The sequence below is a fragment of the Pleurodeles waltl genome, chromosome 10 (genome assembly GCF_031143425.1).
Source record: "Pleurodeles waltl isolate 20211129_DDA chromosome 10, aPleWal1.hap1.20221129, whole genome shotgun sequence".
Classification (NCBI taxonomy): Eukaryota; Metazoa; Chordata; class Amphibia; order Caudata; family Salamandridae; genus Pleurodeles; species Pleurodeles waltl.
Genome location: NC_090449.1, coordinates 745,311,893 through 745,338,860, shown reverse-complemented (window position 1 = coordinate 745,338,860; position 26,968 = coordinate 745,311,893). Strand labels below are relative to the sequence as shown.

The 26,968-nt window shown below is 45.4% G+C and overlaps 1 protein-coding gene across 2 annotated transcripts in view; it reads right to left on the bottom strand.

The window, feature by feature from the left end:
* ODAD2 (outer dynein arm docking complex subunit 2) overlaps positions 1-26,968 on the bottom strand; it is an 827,935-nt gene that overhangs the window by 566,440 nt on the left and 234,527 nt on the right. For both annotated transcript variants that reach the window (XM_069211313.1, XM_069211314.1), the window contains exon 8: positions 19,161-19,372. In XM_069211313.1, coding sequence (XP_069067414.1) covers positions 19,161-19,372 — 212 coding nt within the window. The remainder of the gene's footprint in view (positions 1-19,160; positions 19,373-26,968) is intronic.

The window sequence follows — 26,968 nt, the reverse complement described above, 5'->3', positions numbered from 1 at the left end:
TATGTTGATAAGGGAGAGCCATGAGTTTGAAAAGGACAATGTTAAGATCTGAAATGTGTAAATGGTGACCCTGTTATACCTTTTAATACCCTCCAAGACATTGTTCACTAAAGGTATTCTAATGAAAGATGTTTGTGAATTAAATTGCCTATAGGCAGTGACTGCTGCTAGAAGTACTTGTAATATCAGTCCTGCATTGTAAGGATCCTCACCACAGTCATTAATGTAGTAAATTGTCTTCAATGTGAGGGAACCCTGGAACACTTGCTTTATAAAATATAGCAGAAAACCTTCATTGAAGGTAGACATTTCAAAATTAGTAATTAATATATCACCTCTATAAAGTTAAGTGGGAAGGCTTTTGTTGAACTTTCCTCACTGGAATAACCAATTTAGACAACAATAAAAGACTACATTGCAGTACCTCCCTGAAAAATGTTAGCTTCCCAGGTTAGAAATATGTGCAACCCTGTATCTCAGCACAGAAACATGAAGAAAAAGATTGCCTGTTAAGCTAAATTGTACTCAGTCAAAAGACAGACACTAAACGCTCAGGAGATTCTCTGTCTGAGCATGCACTGGGCTGGCAGTCTGCCTCCAAGCCTCAGTTCTTTTGAATGGCAAATTAAATCTGAAAGTTATTTAGAGACGACACTGGTATTCCAGTAGGAAGGCGATTTATTATAACTTCAATAAGGATTTCTGCAGTGCAGAAAAGGAATTACATGTATATAGTAATCCATTCTACAACATAAGATTCCCACTAATAGTATTTTCAGTAGAACAGAGTAGCAAGCATATCCCACATAGCAAATGCCAGTATTTTACAATAAAACTCCAAAATATAATATAGATTGAACTATCTGAGGCCTTCACCTAAGAGATTCTTTAAAGCTGCCTGTCCAAGTATCATATCAGATTTAGTGTACATATCTAAACAATAATGTTAGGTGAATGCCTGGAAAGGTCTCCATTTAGCAACTTTCAGAAAGACGAGGAGGTTCACTGATGTTGCTGCAGACCTCTTCCTCTCATTGGCTCTCTGTGATACTGGCCTTGCAATACTGACAGTAGGATAGAACCCTGGACCTTCCCTGGTAGTGGTAGTCTATTGAGTTGTAATGATTTTCCTCTACCTTGAGCCCCATTGCTTTCAGTGTTTCTGACTCTTTTCTCATACTTTCCATCTAATTGTCTGAATGGGTACCAAACAATACTCTTCCCAAGAACAGAAGGTTCATTATTTTCAGTTGGGCTTCTGGCTTCAATAATGATAAAAGCAAACAAGACACCCTATTTGAGAAAACTACCACAACAGAACATTGTAGTTTGCAAATCTGCAGAGTCCACTGCACTAATGATCACCTGATTGCTCACTATTTGTGCTTCCTGACATAGTTCTAGGGAATCCTGCCTGTGTTCCCTCAACAGATCTTCCACAAAAGAGAACAGGAATTCTCACAGTGATCTGTCATACCTAATTAATAAAGCTGTGTTGCTTGCTGTTTTAAGAGCCACAACAGCAGTACCACACACTTTCTGCTGCCAAACATCAATTTTCTTGCTCTCATCATCTGACTGCACTGATGTTTCAGGAGCAGATGGATGTGTTTTTTTTCTTACCTCTGACAGTCACCTAGTCAGATTTAGGTTCTTGGCAAAGGTAAGAGCAGATCATGTACCAAGAGGTTATATTTCTTATGCAGTCTAGCTGTAGCCATCTTTGTGGTTGCAGGAGAGAGAAATTATGCAAATGCTGGAACAAGCAGCACAGTCGGCTTGGGAGCTGCTCTAGGCTGAATTGTCTCTACGATCACAGAGACAGATTCTGTGTTAGCTCCAACTGTATATTGAGTTTATTTGTGTGTCTTATGAGTGCATCATGAAAAGTAGTGATGTGAGCACAGGGGATATGAGCAAAGGATACATTGCTGGTGAAATTGAAGGGGGGAAGTCGTTCCATGTCTTGGGTGTGATGTAGGTGAAAGGTGAATGTGAATGTATTTGAACGAGAGAGGCGGAGCATTGGTGTCTGGTGAGTTGGTGGAAGTGTATGCAGCTATGAGGCATTCTGGTCCTGTGTTTTGGAGGGCTTTGCATGTGTTTTATCGGATATGCTTAGGGTCGTCTTCCCCTCAACGTTTTGCCTATCACCTCTACTTTTCTGACCTCGTTTTTGCTGGTATTAGGACTCTGTTCACTTAACTACGGCTAACCAGTACTAAAGTGCTTGTGCTCTGTCCATAAACATGGTACTATTGGCTTATCCACAATTGGTATATTTAATTTACTTATAAGTCCCTAGTAAAGTGGTACTAGATGTACCCAGGGCCTGTAAATGAAATGCCACTAGTGGACCAGCAGCACTGATTGTGCCACCAACTTATGTAGCCCCTTAACTGTGTCTCAGGCCAGCCACTGAAGACAGGTGTGCAGTATTACACTACCATTATAACCTGGCAAACTAACCCTTTTGCCAGACCAAAACCTTAATTGATATATATATATATATATATATATATATACATACACATATATATAGTGTGTGTGTGTGTGTGTGAAGGTGGGCCTGGGCAACCCAGCAGGCAGGGTGCGATGTAGCTAAAAGGCAGGGCATGTACTTTTAAAGATAGACATGTCCTTGCAATTAAAAACTCTCAAAGTTGTTTTTTTACTATTTTAAAGCCTATCTCTCCCATAGTGTAACATTGGGATTACCTCATTTCATTTTTGAAGTGTAATTACCAATTGTGACGAGATAGACTTATCAAGATTGGTGCCTCTGGACTCAAGTTGGGTTTTAAACTGCAAATCTGAAAAAGCCACTTTCAGAAAGTTGACATTTTCTTACTTCAGCCATTTTGTGCCAGCTGCCTGTTGCTCATCACGTCTAGGGTGGGTGACAACTGGGCTTTGTGTATTCTCCCTAGACAGCCACACACAATGGGAGCTCAGGTGGGACTTGATGGGCCATCCTGGCAGGATGGGAGGAGGCAGCTAGACCCAGCCCCACGTACACCTGAACAGGCTGTGCCCTGTCCCCACAAAGGGCTGCATAACCCCCTGTAGTGAGTCTGGAGGCAGGGCAGGAAGGGCAGAGCCTCTGTGGACTACAAAGGCCTGTATTTGAAGTCTACCTCACTTCAAAGGCACCACTGGTCCTCAGACACCACTACTTCAGTACACTTTTAGACCTGTGGATTTTCTGTCCGGAAGTTCAACTGCTGTTCTGCTAAAGCTCTGCCAATCTGCTGGACTGCACTCTGCTGGACGTCTGCTTTGCTGTGCTGACCTACTGCCTCTACCTTGGTGAAAAGGACTGGGCCTGCATCACTAGAACCCTGACTCCAGAGTGACTGCAAGGGTTAATTGGCTGGCCTCCTGATCTGAAGTCTCAGGAACATAAAGAACTTCCAACCACCCTGCTTCTGCATCTGTGAGTCTGCCATGTCAAATGGTGCCACCTCAGTCCTGGGCCCCTGGATAAGGGCCTAAGGAGTTTTCTGAGTGGAAACGATGCATCCTCTGCTGACCAACGGATCGCCAAGCAGAACCAATGCATCTCCTCAGGTGAGCGATGCATGCTCAAGCAGAACTGATGCATCGCTGCTGTTGTGTGGATAGGACCCGTTGCACCAGGTGCACATTGCTACCACATCCCGCATCTTGGAAACAACGCGTCACCTTTGGAATTGCCACTACGCAATGCTTTTCCCTGTGCAAGCTCCTCACATCTCCCATCAACGCCAGCCTTGACGACAATGACAAAATTCACTGCTCTTTGGAAATGACGCATCATCTTAACTGCGCAACACATCCTTGACAATGGACTTTGCATTGCAAGCCCCGTCGACAGGATCCTCGATGTTGATGCAACAGGACCTCACACTGCAGCCTCGCCACATCTTGGAAATAAAGCATCATCTCAGGTGAGCAACGCATCTTCAAAGTAGATCCACGCGATGCTACACAACCAGCATTTAAGGTACTTTGGTTCAGGAGGCCTGGCTAGGTCCCAGTAGCCGGTCCGCGCTCCGCTGCAGTTGGCCTGACCTTTTGACTTTGTCCTGGTCCGGGGTGACCAGATATCCAAAAAACGCTTCTTGCTTCTTGCTGCTATTTTTACTTAAAACTTTGAAATTCCTATTGGATTTTTGTTGTTTTATTAAATTCAGATTTATTTTTCTAACCTGGAATTTTTTTATGTGGTGTTTTCACTGTTTTACTGTTTGAAGTGTCGCACAAATACTTTACACACTTCCTCTAAGTTAAGCCTGACTGCTCTGTGCCAAGCAACCAGATGGTGAGCAAAGGCTAATTTATGGTTTGGATGTGACTTACCCCGACTAGGATTGTGGTTGCTGCTTGACCAGGGCTCACACCCCAATCAACAACCTAATTTCTAACAGTGCGTGAAACGTTTGTGGTGCGGTGTGATGTGGGTGACGCATAGGAGGTTGAGTACGAGTCTTGCAGGGGTGGTCTGGAGTCTGTATAGGAGCTGTTTGGAGATTCTGACATAGAGTGTTGCTGTAGTCCAGCCTGCTGGTGATGAGTGCTCGTGTGACGGCCCTTCTGATGTTCTGAGGCAACCATTTGAAGATCTTACGAAGAATGCGTAGAATATGCAATCAATCAATCAGACATTTGTAGAGCGCACTATTCACCTGTAAGGGTCTCAAGGTGCTGTCGGGGTTGGTCCTCTGTTTCAGCCGAAGACCCAGGTTTTAAGGTCCCTCCTGAATTGCGGTAACAATGGTGACTGCCTGAGGTGGAGGGGGAAGGTGGTCCAGCTCCTTGCCGCAAGGTAAGTGGAGGATCTTCCTCCAGCTGAGGTCTTCCGTATGCAGGGTATGGAGGCTAGTGCCTGTTGAGTGGAGTGGAGAGGTCTGGTGGGGAAGTAGAAGATAATGGGGTGGTTGAGGTAGGTGTGTCCCAGGTCACTGAGGAGAAGTTAGATTATGGAAGCAAGTGCATGGGGAGCTAAAATGTTGACGATGGAGTCGCTGAAGGCTGAGCGGGGGCTGGGTGGCAGGTAGATGAGGGTGCTGCGGAAGGTGGACTTAGGGATGACTTGGATCTGGAAATGGAGGAGCTCCATGAAGGGGGAGTATTCCTCTGCATTGGTTGTCAGGCGGAGGGTGGTTTGGTGTTTGATGACCAGTCCGCCACCTGGTCGAGAGGGCCGGTTTTTGTGGAGCAGTTTGTAGTCGCTGGTGATGGCAATATTCTGTTCTGACACTGGGTTTGTCCATGTTTCGGTGAGAAAGGCCATGTCTAGCAGGTGAAGTCTAGCAGGTCCCAGAGCTCTACGGCGTGTTTGTGGAGGGAGCGTATGTTGAGGAGGATGCAGTTGAAGCACTCAGGGAGGGTGTTCAATGATCCTGTGGTGGGAGGGTCTGGCATATGGTGTAGGGTGAGGCTTCGGTGGCAGCTGAAGCAGGAGAAAGGCCCATGGGTGTCTCTGGGTGATGCGAGATGGCAGACAGTGAGTGTCCTGTGTTCAGTGTGTGGAGGGTCTTTGAGTTGTAACAACGAGTGGTGGGGGAACCAGGGTTTGTGGTGCTGGGCGTGGTCCAGGCACAGACAGGCTTGCCTTCAACGTACCTTTGGAGTGCCTGCTGCATGTGGCTGCGCAGTGGCCACCATTAATAAGCGGAGAGAGGGTCTGGTCAACTGGGTGGCAGAAGGGTCTGAAAGTGCTTTGCAGGGAGGGGCAGGGCACAGGGGCAGCAAGGGCAGGGTGGATTGCGGGCAAGTGGCGCAAAAGTAAAAGGGAGAAAACAGAAAACCAGGCAAAAAGAGTAAAACAGACAAAAAGGCTAAAAAGAAAGATAATCATGAAAAAACCAGAAAAGACAGAGACACAACAGAAGCAGGTGGCCACCAGGAAAAAGGTGCAGGCGAGAGCCTGCAGGTGGAGGTGGGCCTCAACCTCAGAGCTGGAAGGCTCTTGATGAGATCAGACGCAGAGGCAGCAGCAGGTGGAGCTGGGCCTGAAGGAGCGAGCAGACCAGATCAGTGGCGCCGTCATGTTGAGTTGTCATATAGTATGATCATTACATTTCTTGCATAGACAGTGGGTGTGGGTGTTGGTCCTAGCTCGGACCGCACCAGATGGAGTCCATGGGAGGTCTTGTTGCTAAAGACAAGTACTTCCATCTTGTTGGAGTTGAACTGCAGGCAGTTGGTTTGCATCCAGTCTGCTACCATGGTCATGTGTTGGTGAAGTTGGTCCTAGTGGTGGTTATCTTGTCCTTCAGGGAGAGGATGAGTTTGGTGTCAATGGCTTAGATGACGATGATGTCTTGGGATCGGATGATGTTGGTGAACGGTGTCATGTACATGGTGAAAAGGGTGGGGGTGAGGGACGATACCTGTGGGACTCCGCATATGAATCTCTTTGTCTCTGATGTGAAGGGCAGTAGCATGACCCTTTGGGTTCTTCCTGTGAGGAATTCTTGATGTCAAACATCTCAGCTGTGATTTGCCCTGTGCCAATGATAAGTTCAGTGGTGATGTCCTCACTGCTGTTGGTGAGGTTGCTGAATCTTGATTACATTTGAATACCCCTCTGAACTGTCCTTTAGCGATGAACATGTCAATGCCGAAGCTTGCCTCCATGACGACTGGTGCGCCTGTGACCGTCAGGAATGCCTGAAGTAACGATAAGGATATTTATCTCACCTCATTTCTTGGAATCTCTCCTTCCAGCAGTCCCTTCGTGCAGGAAGAGTGAAAATGTTCAATAGAGAACTTGTACTCTCTGACCTACCTCTTGTGACTCCTTTGATCAGCGTTCAGGTCTTTCAACTGTCCTATTAGGCATATTCCTTCCATGTCTTGAAGGGTTCTTTTTGACATTTTAAAATAACCTACAAGACTTTACTGAATGGGTAAATTAAACACATACTACACAGACAGAGTGAGTGTCTAGGGAAGCTTCCTTCCTCCCACTGGATGGGCACTTCCCAAAACCAAAAGGTTATGGCATTGTCAGCAAAAATCATCTGAAAATATGTGAGAAATGTTTGGATTGCCTGAAGGGCATCAAAAGACATTAAGCGAAGTTAAAAAGAAAGCAGTTCTGAAGAAAAGAAAACAAAAAATCTCCCTGAAGTATTCTAGGATCCAGTCAGCTTGAGCCAAAAAAACAGAACTGAGCTGCAAGTCAATGTGTCAGTACAGTGCATACTGGGAGAGGGAAGTTGCTGAGTCCTTAAAGGAGCAGTGTCCTGTCTTCAACCTACTGCACTTTATCTTAGCAGGTATTCTTGTTCTTCATTTTTCACTACTGATATACAGGGTTGCACATGTTTCTATCCTGTACACTAACTTTTTACAGCTAGGTCCAGCTATGTAGCCTTTTGCTGTTCCATAAATTGGCTATTTCAGTGAGAAAAACTCAGCAAAAGCCTCCCTGCCTAACTTTATGAAGGTGACCTATAAATGACTTACTTTGAAATGTGATATTTTATACTATATTATGGTAAGGAACTGTTCCAAGGTTCCCGCAAGTTGGCAGGAATATTCTACATATATGACTATCAGTGATGATCCTACGATGCAGAATTACCACTTCCCCCTGACATCTAGAGGAATTATACTTATTTTGGATGCAGAAACTCTTTCATTTGAAAGCATGCAATGTTCTGGTGGATGGATGGTTTGCTTCTTTCAAACTGTCCATACAGTTGTGCGCCTGTATTATAGGAATGCCGGAGCCAGGCAGCTACATTCAATGATGGAAAGTTGGTATGCAGAATCCAGTCCACTGAAATGGGTGCAGAATGTATGTAAACCACAAGTGGATGACCAATTTGAGCTGTTAGTTTCATTCAGACTTTGCAGTGGGACAGCTTGATCAACACTGATGAGATCAATGGAATCTCTATCAAAAGGACTTCCTGTTGATAGTATCTGAAGGCGTGGGCTGGACATACGTTGCTTTTTACACCTGCAAACAGGTTTAGCTGTAGAAAGTCCCAATAAAAAGTGCCATGTAGAACTTTGTAGCTGGGGACCCATTGGTGGATTCCTTGGAATGACCTACTGAGTGAGTTCACCCCTAAATCTGACCCCCTGGAGTATAATTTGCTGTAATATACAAGTCCCTTACTATGAGCCATTTCCAGGCTGACTGTGCCTCCAGGGACAATGGTTTGGAATATTCTCCTCTCTGTTGTCTGTTCAGATAGTACATTGTTGTTATGGTGTCTCTCTAAACGAGAAAACACTGTTGGAAGGATAGGAGGAATAACTATAAAGGGCAGGATGAATTCATTCCAATAAACTAATGTGAAAGCCCTAATTCTGCAAACCATGTTCCATGAACCCTAAAATAGTCCATGGGTACAGCCCGACCCCATCTTAACTGAATGTAATACCTTTCAACAGATTCTGAGACCAGCACTGCCAGGGAAATGACTGAACTGCAGACTGAGACAGAGTAAGTATGTCTTCCCACTGGCCTGTACGTTGACAGGATTGCTCTCTCAGACATTGGTGAAGGGGCCTCATGTTAAGTCTGACATGAGGAACCAGGAAGATCAACAGCCTACTAATCCTATATAAAATCTAGTGTGCTGTTGGATGAGTTGTTTGTAATAGACTATGACATTTCAGATGGATAGATGCAGTCTCTCCTCCAAAAGGTATGCTTGTGCGACCTGGGTTCCCAGAATAGCACTGAAGTAGTGTATTGTTTGAAATGGTACATGTACGAATTTGGCTCTGTATATACTATTTCAAAGTAAGAACTAGTGTGCACAGAGTCCAAGGGTTCCCCTTAGAGGAAGATAGTGGCAAAAAGAGATAATTCTAATGCTCTATTTTGTGGTAGTGTGGTCGAGCAGTAGGTTTATCAGAGAGTAGTGTTAAGCATTTGTTGTACACACACAGGCAATAAATGAGGAACACACACTCAAAGACTTACTCCAGGCCAATAGGTTTTTATATAGACAAATATATTTTCTTAGTTTATTTTAAGAACCACTGGTTCAAGATTTACAAGTAATACTTCAAATGAAAGGTATTTCACTCAGGTATTCTAGGAACTTTGAATAATCACAATATCATGTACAGTTTTGAAAAAAATGGCAATAAGCTATTTTAAAAGTGGACACACTGCAAAAATCAACAGTTCCTGGGGGAGGTAAGTAAATGTTAAGTTCACAGGTAAGTAAAACACTTACAGGGTTCAAAGTTGGGTCCAAGGTAGCCCACCGTTGGGGGTTCAAGGAAACTCCAAAGTTACCACACCAGCAGCTCAGGGTCGGTCAGGTGCAGAGGTCAAAGAGGTGCCCAAAAACACATAGGCTTCAATGGAGAAGAGGGGTGCCCCGGTTCCAGTCTGCCAGCAGGAAAGTACCCACGTCCTCGGGTGGGGCAGACCAGGGGGGTTTTGTAGGGCACCAGGGGGGCACAAGCCGGCACAGAAAGTACACCCTCAGCGGCACAGGGGCGGCCGGGTGCAGAATGCAAACCGGCGTTGGGTTTTGTATAGAAAGAAATGGGGAGACCCGGGGGTCTCTTCAACGATGCAGACAGGGGGTGCTCCTTGGGGTAGCCACCACCTGGGCTAGGCAGAGGGTCGCCTTGGGGTCGCTCCTGCACTGGAGTTCGGTTCCTTCAGGTCCTGGGGGCTGCAGGTGCAGTGTTGGTTCCAGGCGTCGGGTCCCTTGTTACAGGCAGTCGCGGTCAGGGGGAGCCTCTTGATTTTCTCTGCAGGCGTCGCTGTGGGGGCTCAGGGGGGTCGTCTCTGGCTACTCACAGGCTCGCAGTCGCCAGGGAGTCCTCCCTGTAGTGTTGGTTTTCCGCAGGTCGAGACGGGGCGTTGGGTGCAGAGTGGAAAGTCTCACGCTTCTGGCGGGAAACGTGAAGTCCTTAAAGTTGTTTCTTTGTTGCAAGAAAGTTGCAGATTGTTGAACAGGGCCGCTGTTCACTGGAGTTTCCTGGTCCTTGGTTGCAGGGCAGTCCTCTGAGGCTTCAGAGGTCGCTGGTCCCTGTTGGATGCGTCGCTGTTGCAGTTTTCTTAGAAGTTGGGAGACAGGCCGGTAGGGCTGGGGCCAAAGCAGTTGTCGTCTCCGTCTTCACTACAGGGCTTCAGGTCAGCAGTCCTTCTTCTTGTTAGGTTGCAGGAATCTAGTTTCCTAGGTTCTGGGGGCCCCTAAATACTGAACCAGCACACACAAGCTGTGAAGCAGTGTGCATGTGCTGAGTGAGGGGTCCTTAGGGTGGCATAAGACATGCTGCAGCCCTTTGAGACCTTCCCTGGCATCAGGGCCCTTGGTACCAGGGGTACCAGCTACAAGGGACTTACCTGAGTGCCAGGGTTGTGCCAATTGTGGAGACAAAGGTACAGTTTAGTGAAAGAACACTGGTGCTGGGGCCCGGTTAGCAGGGTCCCAGCACACTTTCAAGTCATAACTTAGCATCAGCAAAGGCAAAAAGTCAGGGGGTAACCATGCCAAGGAGGCATTTCCTTTCAGTACAGCAGTTTACTTTTTTGAGATTGGCATGTAGACCCAACCAGGGAAGGGATTCTGAAGCCATTTGGAAATTATTCAGGGCTTCCTTGGATATTGCAGACTTGAATCAATCATGTGGGTAGGGATAGGCAAATATATTCTGTTTTCTGAGGTATGCTGCAACATACACTTGGAAAATGTTCTTGGCACAGATTGTAGTCCAGATGGAAGGGCTTGGAAATGGAAGTGACCGTTCCCTTCTGCAAACATTAGGCAAGTCCAATGTTTTGTTACCATAGGAAAGATAAAGTTGGCATCCTGAAGTTCTATATCACACATCCAATCCCCTTAATGTAATTGTTGGGGGAATAGTGTAAAGGCCATCTTTCTGAATTTCTCTTTCTTTATCCATTTGTTTATTGTTCAGAGGACTTAATTCTTATTTTGGACCTTTGTTTGGGAAACAGAAATTAACAGCAAGACATTATCATTTGTTTTTGGTGATAAGGGACCTCCTCCACCATTTCTTTCACCAGTAAGGTGGTGGCTTTTTTGTTTTGAGTAGCTCTCAACGCTACCGAGAGGACTGTTTTAGTGGAACACATGAAGAGGAGATTTTAATCACTGAGAATATTTATTCTGGACAATGCTCAAGAACCATCTTTCTTCTGCCAACTTTTACCACTCTTCCAGCTGGTTTAGAATACTTCTCCCTACTGGAGTGGCTAATAGTGAGGGAGAATGGAGAGTCACTGTTTTGGAAGTGGTTTCCCTATGGCCGTAGTGGGTTAGAGCCCACCTCTTTCTTTTGAAGGCTTACATAGGTGGTAAGATTGTCTGTGCTAATGATGTTGTTGTTGCTGAGACAACTGAGGGGTTGGAACCCTCTGTGGGGTGTAACGCCTATCATAAGGTATATAAAATCTCTTTCATTCCTTTCTCTTTTCTAATCCTAGGACTCTTAAAGTCTCCATCACAACCTTCATTTCATTAATCTTATCATTAGCGGGAAATCTGAATAGAAAATTCCCAGAGAAAGGTAAATTAGGAATTCCCTGCTGTACTTCTGGTTTGAGTCTCATGAGGCGAAGCCCGGATCTTTGTTTCAAGCATAGTACAAGACAACACCATGAGCTGCCAGATCTGCTAAAGAATTGGTAGTCACACTAATTACTAGTTGGAGACAAGCATGCCTTCTTATAGCACCTCCTGGAAATCTTGTCTGTTCTTCATTGGCAGATTCTCAGTGGAGAGCTGAAGATATTCCCATAAGGATCTGCAATAGGTGCTGCTACTTGCAGTCTTCCAGGTATAGCTGATGTTCGCACATTGGAGGTAGGAGCTACAGCATGCAACTTCCTGGCTGCTGTGTTTATTTTTCCTGAGTGCAGACGCTGAAATGAATTCTCTAAAAATTAAATAGTGCTGCTAGATTGAAAGAGATAGTGAATGGGAAGGCTAAGTTTTCCAAAACCATCTCAGAAAGTTTGCCAGCAATTTTCAAGATAGCATGTGAACATGGAAATGAAACTGCTAGATTTTTACTGCAGTACACAACTGTCTCTTTCTTTTTTTATATGTAACACAGGGGTTTAGAAGCAAGTGCTACTAGCAGCATCATTCACATTTAGAATTTTGATTCTGTAAAATTATTAGATTTAATATTTTTCCCATCAGAAAAATATGTTATAAAATATTTTTATATTTCCACCATATCATTTTAAAATAACAGATGCTGATTCTTTTTATTATTTGTTATATTTAATAGAATTCACAAAAACTGGCATTTCTTGCAGCATTTAACAGACATGCATAAAGAAAGTCAATCTATTTAATTTTTCGATTTATCCAGTTAAAAAGAAAGGCAGTATTTGAGTAATTTGGTATTAAGAGGAATAAATACTCCCAAATCTATGTAAATAGGATATGGCAAGTCATCTCAGAGTTTCTTGACCTTAGGAAGACAGTTGGCATACAGTCCTGTGCCTCTGTACAACCAGGGAGTGCTTGGTGTCTTACAATATGTTGGTTAATGGTAAGTTGGGGTGCTTTATCTAAAAAATTAGGTGTCATCCCATTTTCTCCACTTTGTAGGTTCTTGTCACCATTTGAGACCTCAAACTTGCAAACAGGGTCTTTATTGACCAATATATCTACATGAATTACTTCAAATGTCTTTATCATAATCAAATATTTTGACGATAAGAGAGAGAAAAATATAGAAAATAAGGAAATGGAAAGAAGAAAGAAAAAAGTAAGGAAAAATAAAATGAAGGACTTGAAGAAAAGAATAAAGGAACAAAATGAAAAAATACATAAGAAAGAAATTACAGAATTAACAAGAAAATTGAGTTACATTAGAATGACAAACTTCAGAAAAAAAAAATAAGAAAAGGAAAATAAAGCATGACATGATGGCTCTTGACTGCTGTATGTATGTCTCATCATCTCATCTGAAATCTACACTTGACTTAATGAAAAATAGGGATAGGGAGCACTGGTTTGAATAGGAACAGAAAGCATGCTTCTGAAATATGATATGCTTCTTTGTTTTCATAGAAGTCCATTAGGCTATTACAATGCACAATAATTACTCTGTAATACTGGAACTGGAACTTGCCAGTAAAGATTAGCTAAATGCCTGAGTCCCTTTCCTACTTACTCTCAATACACAGTATCTTGCTGTACCAACTCAATATTTAAAAACAGGAACACGGGGAGGACGTGCCGTATCTATCCCTACTTTGTCTGTAAAAGTATTTTCTGTTCATTCCAGGTACAAAGATAGTGCTCAATAAAGGAGACAGTGATGATCTAACATTTCTGAACCTATGCCTGAAATTTGCATAACATTCAGAATAACAGGCACCCTAAAGAACAAGTTACTTACCCTTGGTAACGCTTTTTCTGGTGGATACAATAGCTACCTGTGGATTCCTCATCTTATGAATTCACCCTTGAGCCAGCATCCCACGGAAAATCCTCTTCCCAGCTCTCCATGTCGACGAGGACGTCACAATTGCACGGCTCCACGTGACTTTGTTTGACGTCACCGTGCCAGTAAGAGGTCCTCACTGGCGTGCTGACGTCAGTTTCACCCATTTTTTACGTGCCTTTGAGGCGAACAGATGAGAACCAACTCCAAAATAACTCCAATATATACATATGTACATAAATCCTTCATGATGCAACATAATCAAAAAACATAATTTATATATACAGGAAAATATCAATATATATACATACATCTATACAACCACATATCCTATTGCAATCAGACAGTCAACGGGGAGGTGGGTGGGACTTTGAGGAATCCACAAGTAGCTATTGTATCCACCAGAAAAAGCGCTACCGAAGGTAAATAACTTGTTCTTCTGATGGGTACAAACTACCTGTGGATTCCTCACCTTATGAATAGAGTCCCAAAGCAGTACCGCACTCGGAGGTGGGTGCCTGTCTGATTACACCAAGAAATCCTGTAAGACAGATCGTGCAAAATGGCCGTCGCTCCGAACCTCAGAGTCCAGGCAGTAATGTTTTGCAAAGGTATAGAGGGACGCCCAAATTGCTGCCTTGCAAATATCAACCACTGGAACCCACCTTGCCAGGGCCGAAGAACCAGAATTGGCCCTGGTGAAGTGTGTTCTGATACCTTCAGGGGGAACCTTTTTCGCCAATGAGTAGCAGATCTTGGTACAAAGGATAACCCACCTGGAGATAGTTCTTTTATGGACTGCTCTGCCCTCCCTCTGTCCAAAGTACCCCACGAACAGCTGATCTTCCAGGCGAAAGTCCTTCATCCTTTCAATGTAGAAACTAAGCGCCCTTTTAGGGTCCAAACGGTGGAGTCTTTCTTCCTCCTGCGAGGGGTGAGTAGGAGGGTAGAAAGATTGAAGGGTAATAGTCTGCCCTATATGAAAAGGAGTGACAACTTTTGGCAGGAACGCCGTCCTGGTTTTCAACACCACTTTATCTGGGAAAAACAAGGTAAAGGGGGGGTTTAACAGAAAGAGCTTGGAGCTCACTAACCCACTTAGCAGAGGTTATGGCAACAAGAAAAACTGTCTGAAACACTAAAACCCATAACGGGCAAGAGTGCATGGGCTCAAATGGAGACCCCATTAAAAAGGTTAAAACAAGATTCAGGTCCCACTGAGGCACATGAAAAGGAGTGGGAGGAAACTTATTAAGTAAACCCTTAAGAAACCTAACTACAATAGGTGATTTAAACAATGAGGGCTGATCCGGGAGACACAGAAAGGCTGACAGAGCAGCTAAATAACTTTAACCGTAGCCACCACACAACCCTTCTTTGCTAAGTCCAAAGCAAACAATAAAATATCAGAAAGATGGGCCTTCAAAGGGTCAATTTGCTTTTCTCCACACCAAGCTACGAATTTTGCCCACCTACCAGCATAAATGGTCTTAGTGGAGTGTCACCTGGCTGATAAAATAATATCCACTACATCTGGTGGGAGAGAAAAGGAACTCAGGTTGCCCCGTTCAATCTCCAGGCATGAAGGTGCAGGCTCTGGAGGTGGGGGTGTAGAACCTGCCCCTGTGAGAGGAGGTCTGCCCTGAGAGGGAGACGGAGCGGAGGGCACAGCGAGAGTTGGAGAAGGTCCGTGTACCACACCCTTTTTGGCCAATCCGGGGCTATCAAAATAACCTGAGCCCGATCTTCCTCAGCACCCGAGGAATCAAGGGTATAGGGGGAAACGCGTAAAGCAACTGGTTGCACCAAGAGATCTGAAACGCGTCCCCCAACGCTCCTTGCAGTGGATACTGGAGGCTGCAGAATGACGGGCAGTGCGCATTCTCCTGAATGGCAAACAGATCTATCACCGGCGTACCCCACATCCCAAAAATATGCAGGACCAGATCCGGATGGAGACGCCACTCGTGATCGGCCTAAAGGAGCCGACTGAGAGAGTCCGCATGCACATTGAGCACCCCGGCCAGATGATTTGCCATCAAGCGAATCCGATGGTCCTGAAGCCAGGACCAGAGTCGCAGTGCTTCTCTGTAGAGAAGATACGACCCTACTCCTCCCTACTTGTTTATATACCACATCGCAGTAGTGTTGTCCGTCAGGACCTGAAATGACTCACCGCGAAGAGGCAGGAGGAAGGCCTTGAGAGCCAAGCGTATCACACACAATTGCAACAGACTAATATGAAAAGTCCGCTCCACTGGAGATCAACGACCTTTGATCTCCAGGTCCCCCAGATGAGCTCCCCACCCTAGAGTGGAAGCATCCGTCATGACCGTGGCCACCGGCGGCGGCAGTGAAAACGGCCTTCCTTGCAAAAGGTTGCCATCCACAGCCCGCCATCGTAGATCCGCCGCAGCGTCTCTGGCGATCTTAATTGAATCCTCGAGATCCCCTTTGTGTTGAAACCACTGCCTGCGGAGGCACCATTGGAGAGCCCTCATGTGCCAACGTGCATGAGTGACCAACAGAATGCAAGAAACGAACAGACCGAGCAGTCGTAAGACCTTGAGGACTGGAAGAACCGCTCCATTTTGAAACATTGGAATCAATGCCTGAATATCCTGGACCCCCTGAGGCGGAGGATAGGCCCGATTCAATGTTGTGTCCAGTACTGCCCCTATGAACAGGAGGCGTTGAGAGGGCTCCAGGTAAGATTTGGGTACATTGATCGAAAAACCCAGCCTGGACAACAACTGAGTTGATGTCCGCAAGTGACGCAACACAAGCTCTGGAGACTTGGCTTTGATCAACCAATCGTCCAGGTAAGGGAATACCGATATCCCCTCCCTTCTGAGACTTGCTGCCACCACTGCCACCACCTTTGTGAAGTCTCGAGGTGGCGAAGTAAGACCAAACGGGAGGACCGCAAACTGGTAGTGTTGCGACCCCACCACAAATCGGAGATACTTCCTGTGCGACGTGAGTATAGGGATATGAAAGTACGCATCCTGCAAGTCAACAGACACCATCCAATCGCCTTTGTTCAACACCAGAAGTACCTGCGCTAGAGTCAGCATCTTGAATTTCTCCTGTTTGAGGAACCAATTCAAAATCCTCAGGTTTAGGATTGGTCTCAAAAACCGTCCTTCTTGGGGATCAGGAAATATCTTGAACAACAACCCTGACCCCGTTCCTGCTCTGGAACCAACTCCACTGCACCTTTTGATAACAGGGTCCGAACTTCCTGTTGCAACAGCAGGAGATGGTCTTCTGAACAAAACGAGGGATGGGGAGGGAAGGGAGGAGGAAACTCCTGAAAAGGGAGAGCAAATCCTTTTCTCACAATGTTTAGAACCCATGAGTCTGATGTAACTAACTACCACTCGTGGAGAATAAGAGCCAATCTTCCCCCTACAGGAGAAGTATGATCAACAAAGGAGAGAAAACTAGGGCTGCTTCCCTTACTGTTGTCCTCCAAATTAAGAGGATGACTTAGGGTGCTGCTGGGTGGCCCCTCTCACTCTAACCCTCTCCCACACTCTAAAGGACTGATATGGGAGGCTAGTAGGCTGCTGGACTGACGACTGGGGTCTCCCTCAGTAAGCTGCCTCACGTCCAAACCCCCTGAACCTACGAAAGGACCTAAGGGTAGCAGAGGAGGCTTGCAATCCTAAAGACTTTGCCGTGGCCCGGCTGTCTTTAAAGCGCTCCAGGGCAGAGTCCACTTTATCTCCAAACAGTTTCTCCCCATCAAACGGCAAATCCAAAAAGGTGGTCTGTACATCTGAAGAAAATCCAGAGGACCTTAAACAAGCGTGCCTCCTAGTAGCAACAGATGTACCCATTGCCCTGGCCACCGAGTCCGTAGAGTCCAGGCCAGACTGAATTATCTGCTTCGCCGCTGCCTGCACATCAGAAAGGAGTTCCCCAAAAGGTCTCTGTATATTCTGCGGCAGATCCGGAACCATAGCTTTCGCAGAGTCCAGGAGGGCGTGGACATACCTACCCAGCGCACAGGTAGCGTTCGCAGACTTAAGAGCCATGCTGCAAGAAGAAAAAGTCTTCTTTGCGGATTGCTCCATCCGCTTGGATTCCCTGTCAGATGGAATCACAGGGAAAGAGCCAGGAGCAGACCTTGTAGAGCAAGATGCCTGGACCACCAAACTTTCTGGGGGTAGGATGTTGAGATAAAAACCCTGGATCGCCAGGCGCTACTCTATATCTTCTTGCCATAGCTCTATTCACCTCAGGAGACGAAACTGGATTCCTCCATAGTTCTAAAATGGGTTCTGTAAGAGCCTCTTTAAAAGGAAGCAAAGGGTCTGCAGAAGCCGAAGAAGGATGCAGAACTTCCGTTAATATGTTGGTTTTAACTTCTGCAGCAGGCAATGGAAGTTCTAAAAAGTCCGCTGCCTTCCTGATGACCGTGTGAAACGAAGCTGCCTCCTCCGTAAACTCCCCCAGTGAACATAGGTCCCATTCCGGGGAAGTATACAGCCCACTGGCAGACTCCAAGCCCTGATACTCTCCAAAGGACTCGACAATCTCTCCTTCCTCCAACTGCCTATGATATTCCTCCTCATCCAGCAGGCGCAAGGCCTTCCTACGCGACCTCAAACGAGCTTGGCGACGTCATGGGATTCACAGGACCTCGAGGCAATGCCATCGGCGCCGGTCCGGTACCCTCAGCCGGAAAGAACGACATAAACGGCGCCGCCTTGTACAGAGCCGGGGATCCCAAAGAAAATGCCAATGGGCCTGTGGGAAAAAGCCGGTGCACCAGCAGGGGCCATGGTGTTGAACTGCACAAACATGGCATTCAAGAATGCCGCCGGATCCGCTCCCGGAGCCGGGAAGGCAGGATACCGCTGGTCTTGTTGCATCCGTACTTGCTGACCATCTGACTCCTGAGCTACAGGTGAAAACTGAGGACTGTCCTGAGGTGCCACAACCTCAAAGACGGACGGCGCCGGAGAAGCCTCAGGACTCTGGGGTTGCGGAGTCACCATTGACTCACCTCCCACGTCGCACAGCGCCGGCGAGATGGAGACCTTGACCTTGATCGGCTCCGAGCAGAACAGCACCGAGAGTCATGACAGCACTGTTTCTTATGCTTCTTTGAAGAAGTGTGGGAAGAGGATCTTTTATGGCTCCTATGACCCTTCTTCGCTTTTGCCAAAAAGAGTTGGCTTCCCTTCCCTTTAAGGCCTTAGGATTTATGCTCTGGCAAGACTGACACTCCTCGATGTCATGCTCAGAGCTAAGGCACCAAAGACAATCGACTTGAGGGTCAGTATCCGACATGCGACCGCCACACTCTCTGCAAGGCTGAAAACCGGACTTCCTTGGGGGAGACATTGTAAGAACAAGAGTAACAAAAGGAAACCTCCAACAGAAGCGAGAGCTAGGAGAAAACCGTTAGCGTCGAAGGCACTGGAAAAAGGGAACTGACTTCAGCACGTCAGCGAGGACCTCTTATAGGCACGGTGACGTCAGACGGAATCACGTGGAGCCATGCAATTGTGATGTCCTCGTTGACGTGGAGAGCTGGGAAGAAGATTTTCCATCGGATGCTGGCGCAAGGGTGAATTCATAAGGTGAGGAATCCACAGATAGTTTGTATCCATCAGAATTAAAGATGTATACAATTCCATTACAATGTTATTTTATTGGCATAAATGTGTTTGATTTCAATAAAACTAAAAATTATTTTGAAATATCAAACAAAGACCTAAATGAATAAAAGTGTAACATACTCCGTTAGGCCAAGGTTCTTCCATTTCTCAGATGGTTCATATTTTTGCTTGCCAGGAAGTTTGCTTTTTGCAGGAGACTGCTTTGCCTTTTCACGCTCCGTTTTTTGTAAATACTCATTGGATCTCTCGGTTTTGCTAGGTTCCTCTGCATCAATTGCTTCTGTGTACGGTGTCTCTTCAGATACCTTTGGTTCTTCATGAAATAAAAAATCCTAAAAGAAAATATAAGAGAAATATTGACAAATGCACATTTTATAAAGCATGATTATGTGAGATTTATACCATTACAGATATGAAATTGCACTTCCATTTAATATAGTATCCGTAATCATTCTACTAAACACTGTACATTTATTTGAATTTTACTACCAACCTACAATACATCTGTCTATTGCTTCGAGCCACATAACCTAACATTTACAATGGTGAACAACATCTCTTTAGCCTGACTGACCGCAATTAACCGCCAGCAGTAAGCAAGTAAAGTATAATTTGGGAGTCTGTGAATATGGAAAAGCCATGCTGTAGTAAAAATACTGTAAGGTTAAATTTGCATTCCTTTCAAGTCATGTATATATCATGAGGCTGTGTTGGGAGATACCAATGTTCTAAAAGCAAATAAGTAATGGTAGCAGCTTCAGACAAAACATCTTATAGAAATATTTACGAATCCTGTACAAAGTGGTTGGTTTCCCCAGATAGAGAGAGGCAAGGTGTTCACTAACCAAATTTCTTTTTATATTTGTCTCTGAAACTCTTATTTTCACTGTGAAGAGGACTAATGGAATAAATCAAGGTAGTGATTAAATAAAGTACCAGGTGTGTTCAATTCAGACTCATACAGCTCTTGGTAGAATTTGATGAATGATCCCTCTAGCACTCATTTTCATCAGTTGATCACATTTTGAATCATTAAAATATGATCAATGTCATAAGGTGATTCGACATTTTAAGAAAAGGCATTAAAGTCTACATTGACACATTTGCCGTCTTGGATTTAAATTCAACAATGCTTCTTTACATTCAAATTTAATCTACCCAGAAGGTCTGCATCTAACATCTTAATAAATACAGCTATTCCTCAGCCTGACTGTAAGCTGGCTCTGTATATGCTATCTCAAAGTGAGAGATAGTGTGCACAGAGTCCAAGGGTTCCCCTTAGAAGTTGATAGTGGCAAAATTAGATAATACTAATGCTCTATTTTGTGGTAGTGTGGTCGAGCAGTAGGCTTATCAGAGGGTAGTGTTAAGCATTGGTGGTACACACACAGGCAATAAATGAGGAACACACACTTAAAGACTTGCTCCAGGCCAATAGGTTTTTATATAGAAAAATATATTTTCTTAACTTATTTTAGAACCACAAGATTCAAGGTTTTAGGTAAGTACATAAAATGCAGGGTACTTCACACAGGTAAGTATAGAACTTTGATTTAAAACAGTAATACACACACTTTTGGTTAAAATGGCACTAAGCTATTTTAAAAGTGGACACTGCAAAAATCAACAGTTCCTCAGGAGGTAAGTTTCGTTAGTTTTCTCAGGTAAGTAAAGCACTTCCACAGTCAGTCTCCTGGACATAGGCAGCCCACCGCTGGGGGTTCAAGGTAACTCCAAAGCCACAGCACCAGCAACACAGGGCCGGTCAGGTGCAGAGGATAAAGGAGGGCCCAAAACACATATGCGACTATGAAGAACAGGAGTGCTCCGGTTTCAGTCTGCTAGCAGGTAAGTACCTGGGTCCTCGAGGAGCAGACCAAGGGGGTTTTGTAGAACACTGGGGAGACAAACACAAGCACACAAAACACACCCTCAGCGGCACAGCGGCGGCTGTGGGTTTGCTGTAGAAAGCAGGCAGGGCACAGGGGGCCTTCTTGGGCCAACCACTGACTGTGCTAGGATGAGGGCCGCCTGCTGGTCACTCCTGTACTGGTAGGTGGTTCCTCTCGGTCCGTGGGCTGCGGGTGCAGTGCTTGGTCCAGGTGTCGGGTTCCTTTGTTACCAGGCAGTCGCGGTCAGGGGGAGCCTCTGGATCCTCTATGCAGGCGTCGCAGTGGGGGAGCAGGGAGGCCTACTCAGGGTGTCCACGTCGTTGGAGTCGCCTGGGAGTCTTCTCTGCGTGTTGGTTGTCCTGGACTCAAGCCGGGGGTGTCAGGTGCAGAGTGTGAAGACTCACGCTTCTGGCAGGAAGTGAGAGTCTCTTTAAAGTTGTTTCAAAGTTGCAAAGTTGTTACAGTTTCTGAACAGACCCACTGTTCTCAAGAGGTCCTTGGTCCTTTGGGTGCAGGGCAGTCCTTTGAGTCCTCAGAGGTCGCTGGTTCCGCTGGATGTGTCGCTGTGCAGGCTGAGTCTGGAGACAGGCTGGTAGGGCTGGGGCAAAGTAAGTTGGTGTCTCCGTCGTCTCTGCGGGGCTTTCAGGTCATCAGTCTTTCTTGTTGTTGTAGGTTGCAGGAATCTGATTTCCTGGGTTCAGGGTCCCCTATTAAATACTAAATTTAGGCGTATGTTTATGTCTGGGGGGCAGTAGCCAATGGCTACTGTCCTTGAGGGTGGCTACACTCTCCTTGTGCCTCCACCCTGGGGGGAGGGGGCACATCCCTATTCCTATTGGAGGAATTCTCCAAAATAAAGATGGAGGATTTCTAAAAGCAGGTATCACCTCAGCTCAGGGCACCTTAGGGACTGTCCTGACTGGTAGGTGACTCCTCTTTGGTTTTCTCATTATCTCCTCTAGACTTGCCGCCAAAAGTGGGGGCTGTGTCCAGAGGGGCAGGCATCTCCACTAGCTGGGATGTCCTAGGGTGCTGTAACAACAGGCAGGAGCCTTTGAGGATCACTGGCAGGTGTTACAGTTCCTGCAGGGGGATGTGAGAAGCATCTCCACCCAGTGAAGGCTTTGTTCCTGGCCACAGAGTGACAAAGGCACTCACCCCATGTGGCCAGAAAGTCATCTGGTTGTGGCAGGCTGACAGAAACTGGTCAGCCTAACACCAGGAGTCAGACTAGTATTCAGGGGGCATCTCTAAGATGCCCTCTGTGTATATTTTTCAATAAATCCCACACTGGCATCAGTGTGGCTTTATTGTGCTAAGACGTTTGATAACAAACTTCCCAGATTTCAGTGTAGCCATTATGGAACTGTGGAACTCTTAACTGACAGACTCCCAGACCATATACTCTTTATGGCTACCCTGCACTTACAATGTCTAAGGTTTGGCTTAGACACTGTAGGGGCATATTGCTCATGCAACTATACCCTCACTTGTGGTATAGTGAACCCTGCCTTAGGGTTGTAAAGCCTGCTAGAGGGGTGGCTTACCTATGCCACAGGCAATGGGATGTGGGCATGGCACCCTGAGGGAAGTGCCATGTCGACTTCGTCATTTTCTCCCCACCAGCACACACAAGCTGTGAGGCAGTGTGCATGAGCTGTGTGACGGGTCCCCAGGGTAGCATAATACATGCTGCAGCCCTTAGAGACCTTCCCTAGCCACAGGGCCCTTGGTACCAGGGGTACCATTTACAAGGGACTTATCTGTGTGCCAGGGCTGTGCCAATTGTGGGAACAAAGGTACAGTTTAGGGAAAGAACACTGGTGCTGGGGCCTGGTTAGCTGGATCCCAGCACACTTTCAATCATAACTGGCATCAACAAAAGGCAAAACGTTAGGGGGTAACCATGCCAAAGGAGGCATTTCACTACACTGACCATCTTCCTTCTTTCGATAATACTCTAACCCAAAATTTGTTGCTACAGGATACATGTGACATAAATGAAAAAGGACCATGCTGTTGAGTCTGGTGTTTATTATCCTCTCCTTTTCTTAATGTTGGATTCTGAATAATTAATATGTGATCAATGTCATCAGGTGTTGGAAATGGCTCTGCAGGGCTATCCTAACAATTTTTGCCTTTCTCCTCCTATTTTTCTGACCCTCCTTTTGTTGGCTTTAGTACTTTGGGCACTTTACAACTGCTAATCAGTGCTAAAATGAATGTGCAAACTCCCCCAAAACCTGATATAATTGGTTGCACCTGTTTGGCTTATTTAATTTACCTGTAAGTCCCTTGTAAAGAAGTAAACCATATACCCAGGGTCTGTAAATTAAATGCTACTAGTGGGCCTTCAGTGCAGATTGTGCCACCCACAGAAGTAGCCTTTCAAACTTGTCTGAGGCCTGTCACTGCAGCACCTACGGACGTAGTTTACTGCCAAGTTGATTTGGCAAGTCAAACTACTTGCCAAGGCATTATCCCCCTTTTTACTACACCTAAGTCACCCTTGTGCTGTGTATGTAAAAGGTAGGACACATATGTTTATGTGTTACATGTTCTAGTAGTGGCAAACAGCCTATTTTGTTTTCACTGCTATGAGCAGCACTCATAGCAGTAAAACAAAATAGGCGGTCTGTCACTACTAGGACATGTAACACATAAAAATACATGTCCTACCTTTTACATACACTGCACAAGGGTGACTTACAGGTTCTGCTCCTCTCATAGGTTCGTATTGGGAATTCCCTTATATATGTCTAAGTGGTAATTTCTGACCTGTGAGCAGTAGTGTGGGCATGTTTGGTATGTTTGGAATGGTAGTGAGAAATCTTGCTTACTGGTATAGGTGGATTTTACATTACTATTTTAGAAATGCCACTTTTCAAAAGTGGGCATTTCTCTGTACTTATAACTCTGGTGCTTTGCAGCCTGGCATCAATCCTCATTCAGGGCAGAGTGACAACTCCACTTTTGTGCATACTCTCCAGATAGCCATCCTTCAGGGAGGGTTAGGTGTGACAGGGTTACATCTGCATTCATCTAGATACTGATAGTCTTCCTGGGCTAGGAGAGAGGGCGGGTTGTTCACACTTTACATTTGTGTAGGCTGTGCCCTGCCCTCATACAAAGGCTTGTTTATCCCTACTGATGTCTGGAGCCAGAGTAGGAGCGAAGCAAAATTCTTGGAACTGGTCAGATCTGAATGGAACCTTCTCCCACCTTCAAAACGCTGGGCACCTGGAGTATAATTATAGGGGCTGTTGCTCCATGATTCTAGAGCACTTTTGGAACTGGGACTGAACCTCTGTCAGAAGGACTGCTTGACCGCACAAAGGACTCATCTGGACTGCTCTTCTTTTGTTGCCCTGCCACCTGCTGCTGCTGGGTGGCACATAGGACTCATCAGGATTGATTTTCTGCTTGTCGCCCTGCTGCCAGCTGCTCCTTGACTGTGGGTAACCAGACCCTGTGGGACTGCCAGGAGGACCCGCCATTAATGACCATATGTGCTGGCCTGCCTGCTTTGACCCCCAATTGCAAGTGTTCTCCAGGGGCTTATAACCTCTACTCCCTCAGAGTCTCCGTGGGGTTTTGAGGCTGATGGATTTTATTTCTGTAAGGATATCGCTCTATTTCCCAGGTATGTGGTAGGTGCTGCTTTGCTGCTCTCTAGATCAAAGTTAGTGGCGTGTGCCTCATTATTTGGCTGGAAACTTAGGTGAGTCTCTAGGACCAGTGCAGGACGAGAGCTGAGTGTTGCCATGTCCCCCGTAAAAATAAGAGTTTGGTGAATGTTCTATTTTTTCGCTCTTGACAGGCCTGCGCATGGTGAGTGTATCATGGACTTATAGCACATAGTGAGCGCTCTGTCCTCTTAGTGCGGGTGGAGTACCGTGTTGGGACCATTCTGCAGTGCAGGTAAATCTTGGAGGAAAAGTACTGCCCCAGCGCGTGAAGAGACTTGTGAATCTGCAGCTGTCTCTCATGACTTACGCTGTGTATGGGCTGAGCCACATCTTGCCTGCCAACATTACTGCACCATCTAACTTCGATTTCCTGCAATGTCCGGGGTAGTGTGGCCAGGCGGGGGAGGAAAGAGAACATCTGTGCCGCACGTTTGCGGGCGGCTGCATTTCAGCATTTCTCCTGACGCTGTAAGGCCCAGCGAGGTCTCTCACAGTGTTGAGGAAACAGTACCCTGTGACTGCATACACCCTCATTGAAGTATTCGAGGACCAGGTAGCCTTTGTCCGCCCTGGGCTAAAGGAACCTTTTACTGTAGTCATAGCGCAACTGTACAGTCTGGGACTCTCCTGACAGAGTTAGAACCCACATTACCGTATCCTGACAAGTAGGCATACAGGTACTCCTGCGGCCTACTCCTTGCTCACAGATACACTTGGCTCAGCGGGACCCTCCCAAGTCTACCGTGACCCCACTACTACAAGCAAAATATGCGCTGCTGCCTATGTTTGCGGTTGATGTTTGTGTTTTCTACAAACCATTGTCCCTACTTACTAACAAGGTATTAAGGGGGGATGGTGACAGAGTGTCAATCGGGTGTTTTCCCAACTATGTTGCCTTGAGGTGATACATGTACCTAATTTCTATAACCAAATGCCTTCTATGACTAGGATACTTACTGATCACATGATGCTGTGTTGCTTTACACCATGAGAAAACTGAGCATTACTACTTTGATGGTACAATAGGCACAATACTTATGATCTATGACGTTTTGGTCTTATGTTACATACAATATGCTATTTTTTTTATATACAACTATGTGTGAAGTCTCTTTTGTGGTGTATTTATTGTGTCACTGGTGTGAGTGCGTTGCGTAAACGCTTTATACATGACCTTGGGGAATAAGCCTGACTGCTATGTGACAAGCTACCGGGGGTGAGCACTGGTTATCTTTGGTGTGTAACCGACTTGCCCTGACTAGAGTGGTGAGTTCTGCCTGGCTTAGGTGCATACCCTAGCCAACCAGAAACTCCATTTCTAACATAAGGTGATTTAACATTTCAAGAAAAGCAAAAATGGTTTAAATCCTACATTAATACATTTGACCTCTTGGATTTAATTTAAAGAATACTTCTTATGCTCCCCTTGCCCTTTTCTTAGATTGTGATCCAGTTAAACGTCAAAGATTTTTTAACTGTTAAACATCCATCAAAAATGTTAGAGAAAGTGCTTTTTATATAGATGATATGCCTTCTTAGCAATCTGATTTCAAGCTTTTATGGGGCCCATTCATGAACATCATTTTGTAGTATGTGAATCAAAGCTACAACAGTACTGCTCAATCACTATAAAATGTTATTCACAAAGTGTCTGGAAAAGGGAATACTTACTACTGAATAGGGGGGTGTAGGAAAATGTAATGGTGGCTTAAAGGAGGAACTTGCTAATACAAGCACATGCCCACAAAGGAGTAAAACGATTGTAATTCACAAGATTTACTGCTGAAGTTACTACAGCTCTACTAGTGTCAAAGCAGGTGTAAATGTACTCCATCCCAGCCTTAGATAAGTGAAGCTCCACATATGGCAACTCACACATTCTGCAAAATACACCTACAGAAAACAATGGAGTGAGGGAAATAAAATAACACCCCGTAGAAATTAACGTTAAATAATGAAAATATTTTGACTTTTACATTTTCTATATGACAAGAACTAGTCCGACATTTGTGCTCAACTATGCTGCTGAGTCAGTGGCAAGCAATGGATGTCACGCCCATTTCACCTAAAATGTAGTTCTTGACCCAATACAAGGTGCCAACCAGCATGAAAACAAGGGTGGTAAGACATTTACAAAAGGATAGGGGCGCCATTGTCTGTACACAGATGTGTGCAAGAATATTTAATGACAACCTAAATAAATATATGTTGCTTACTACATGTATATGACAGAACAACAATGTCAATGTACAAAGTAATGGTTAGAAACATTATATGACCTACATTGAATATATATGTGAGGGAAAAAATATCAAAACACAGATGAAACATGTTGTATGGAGGACCC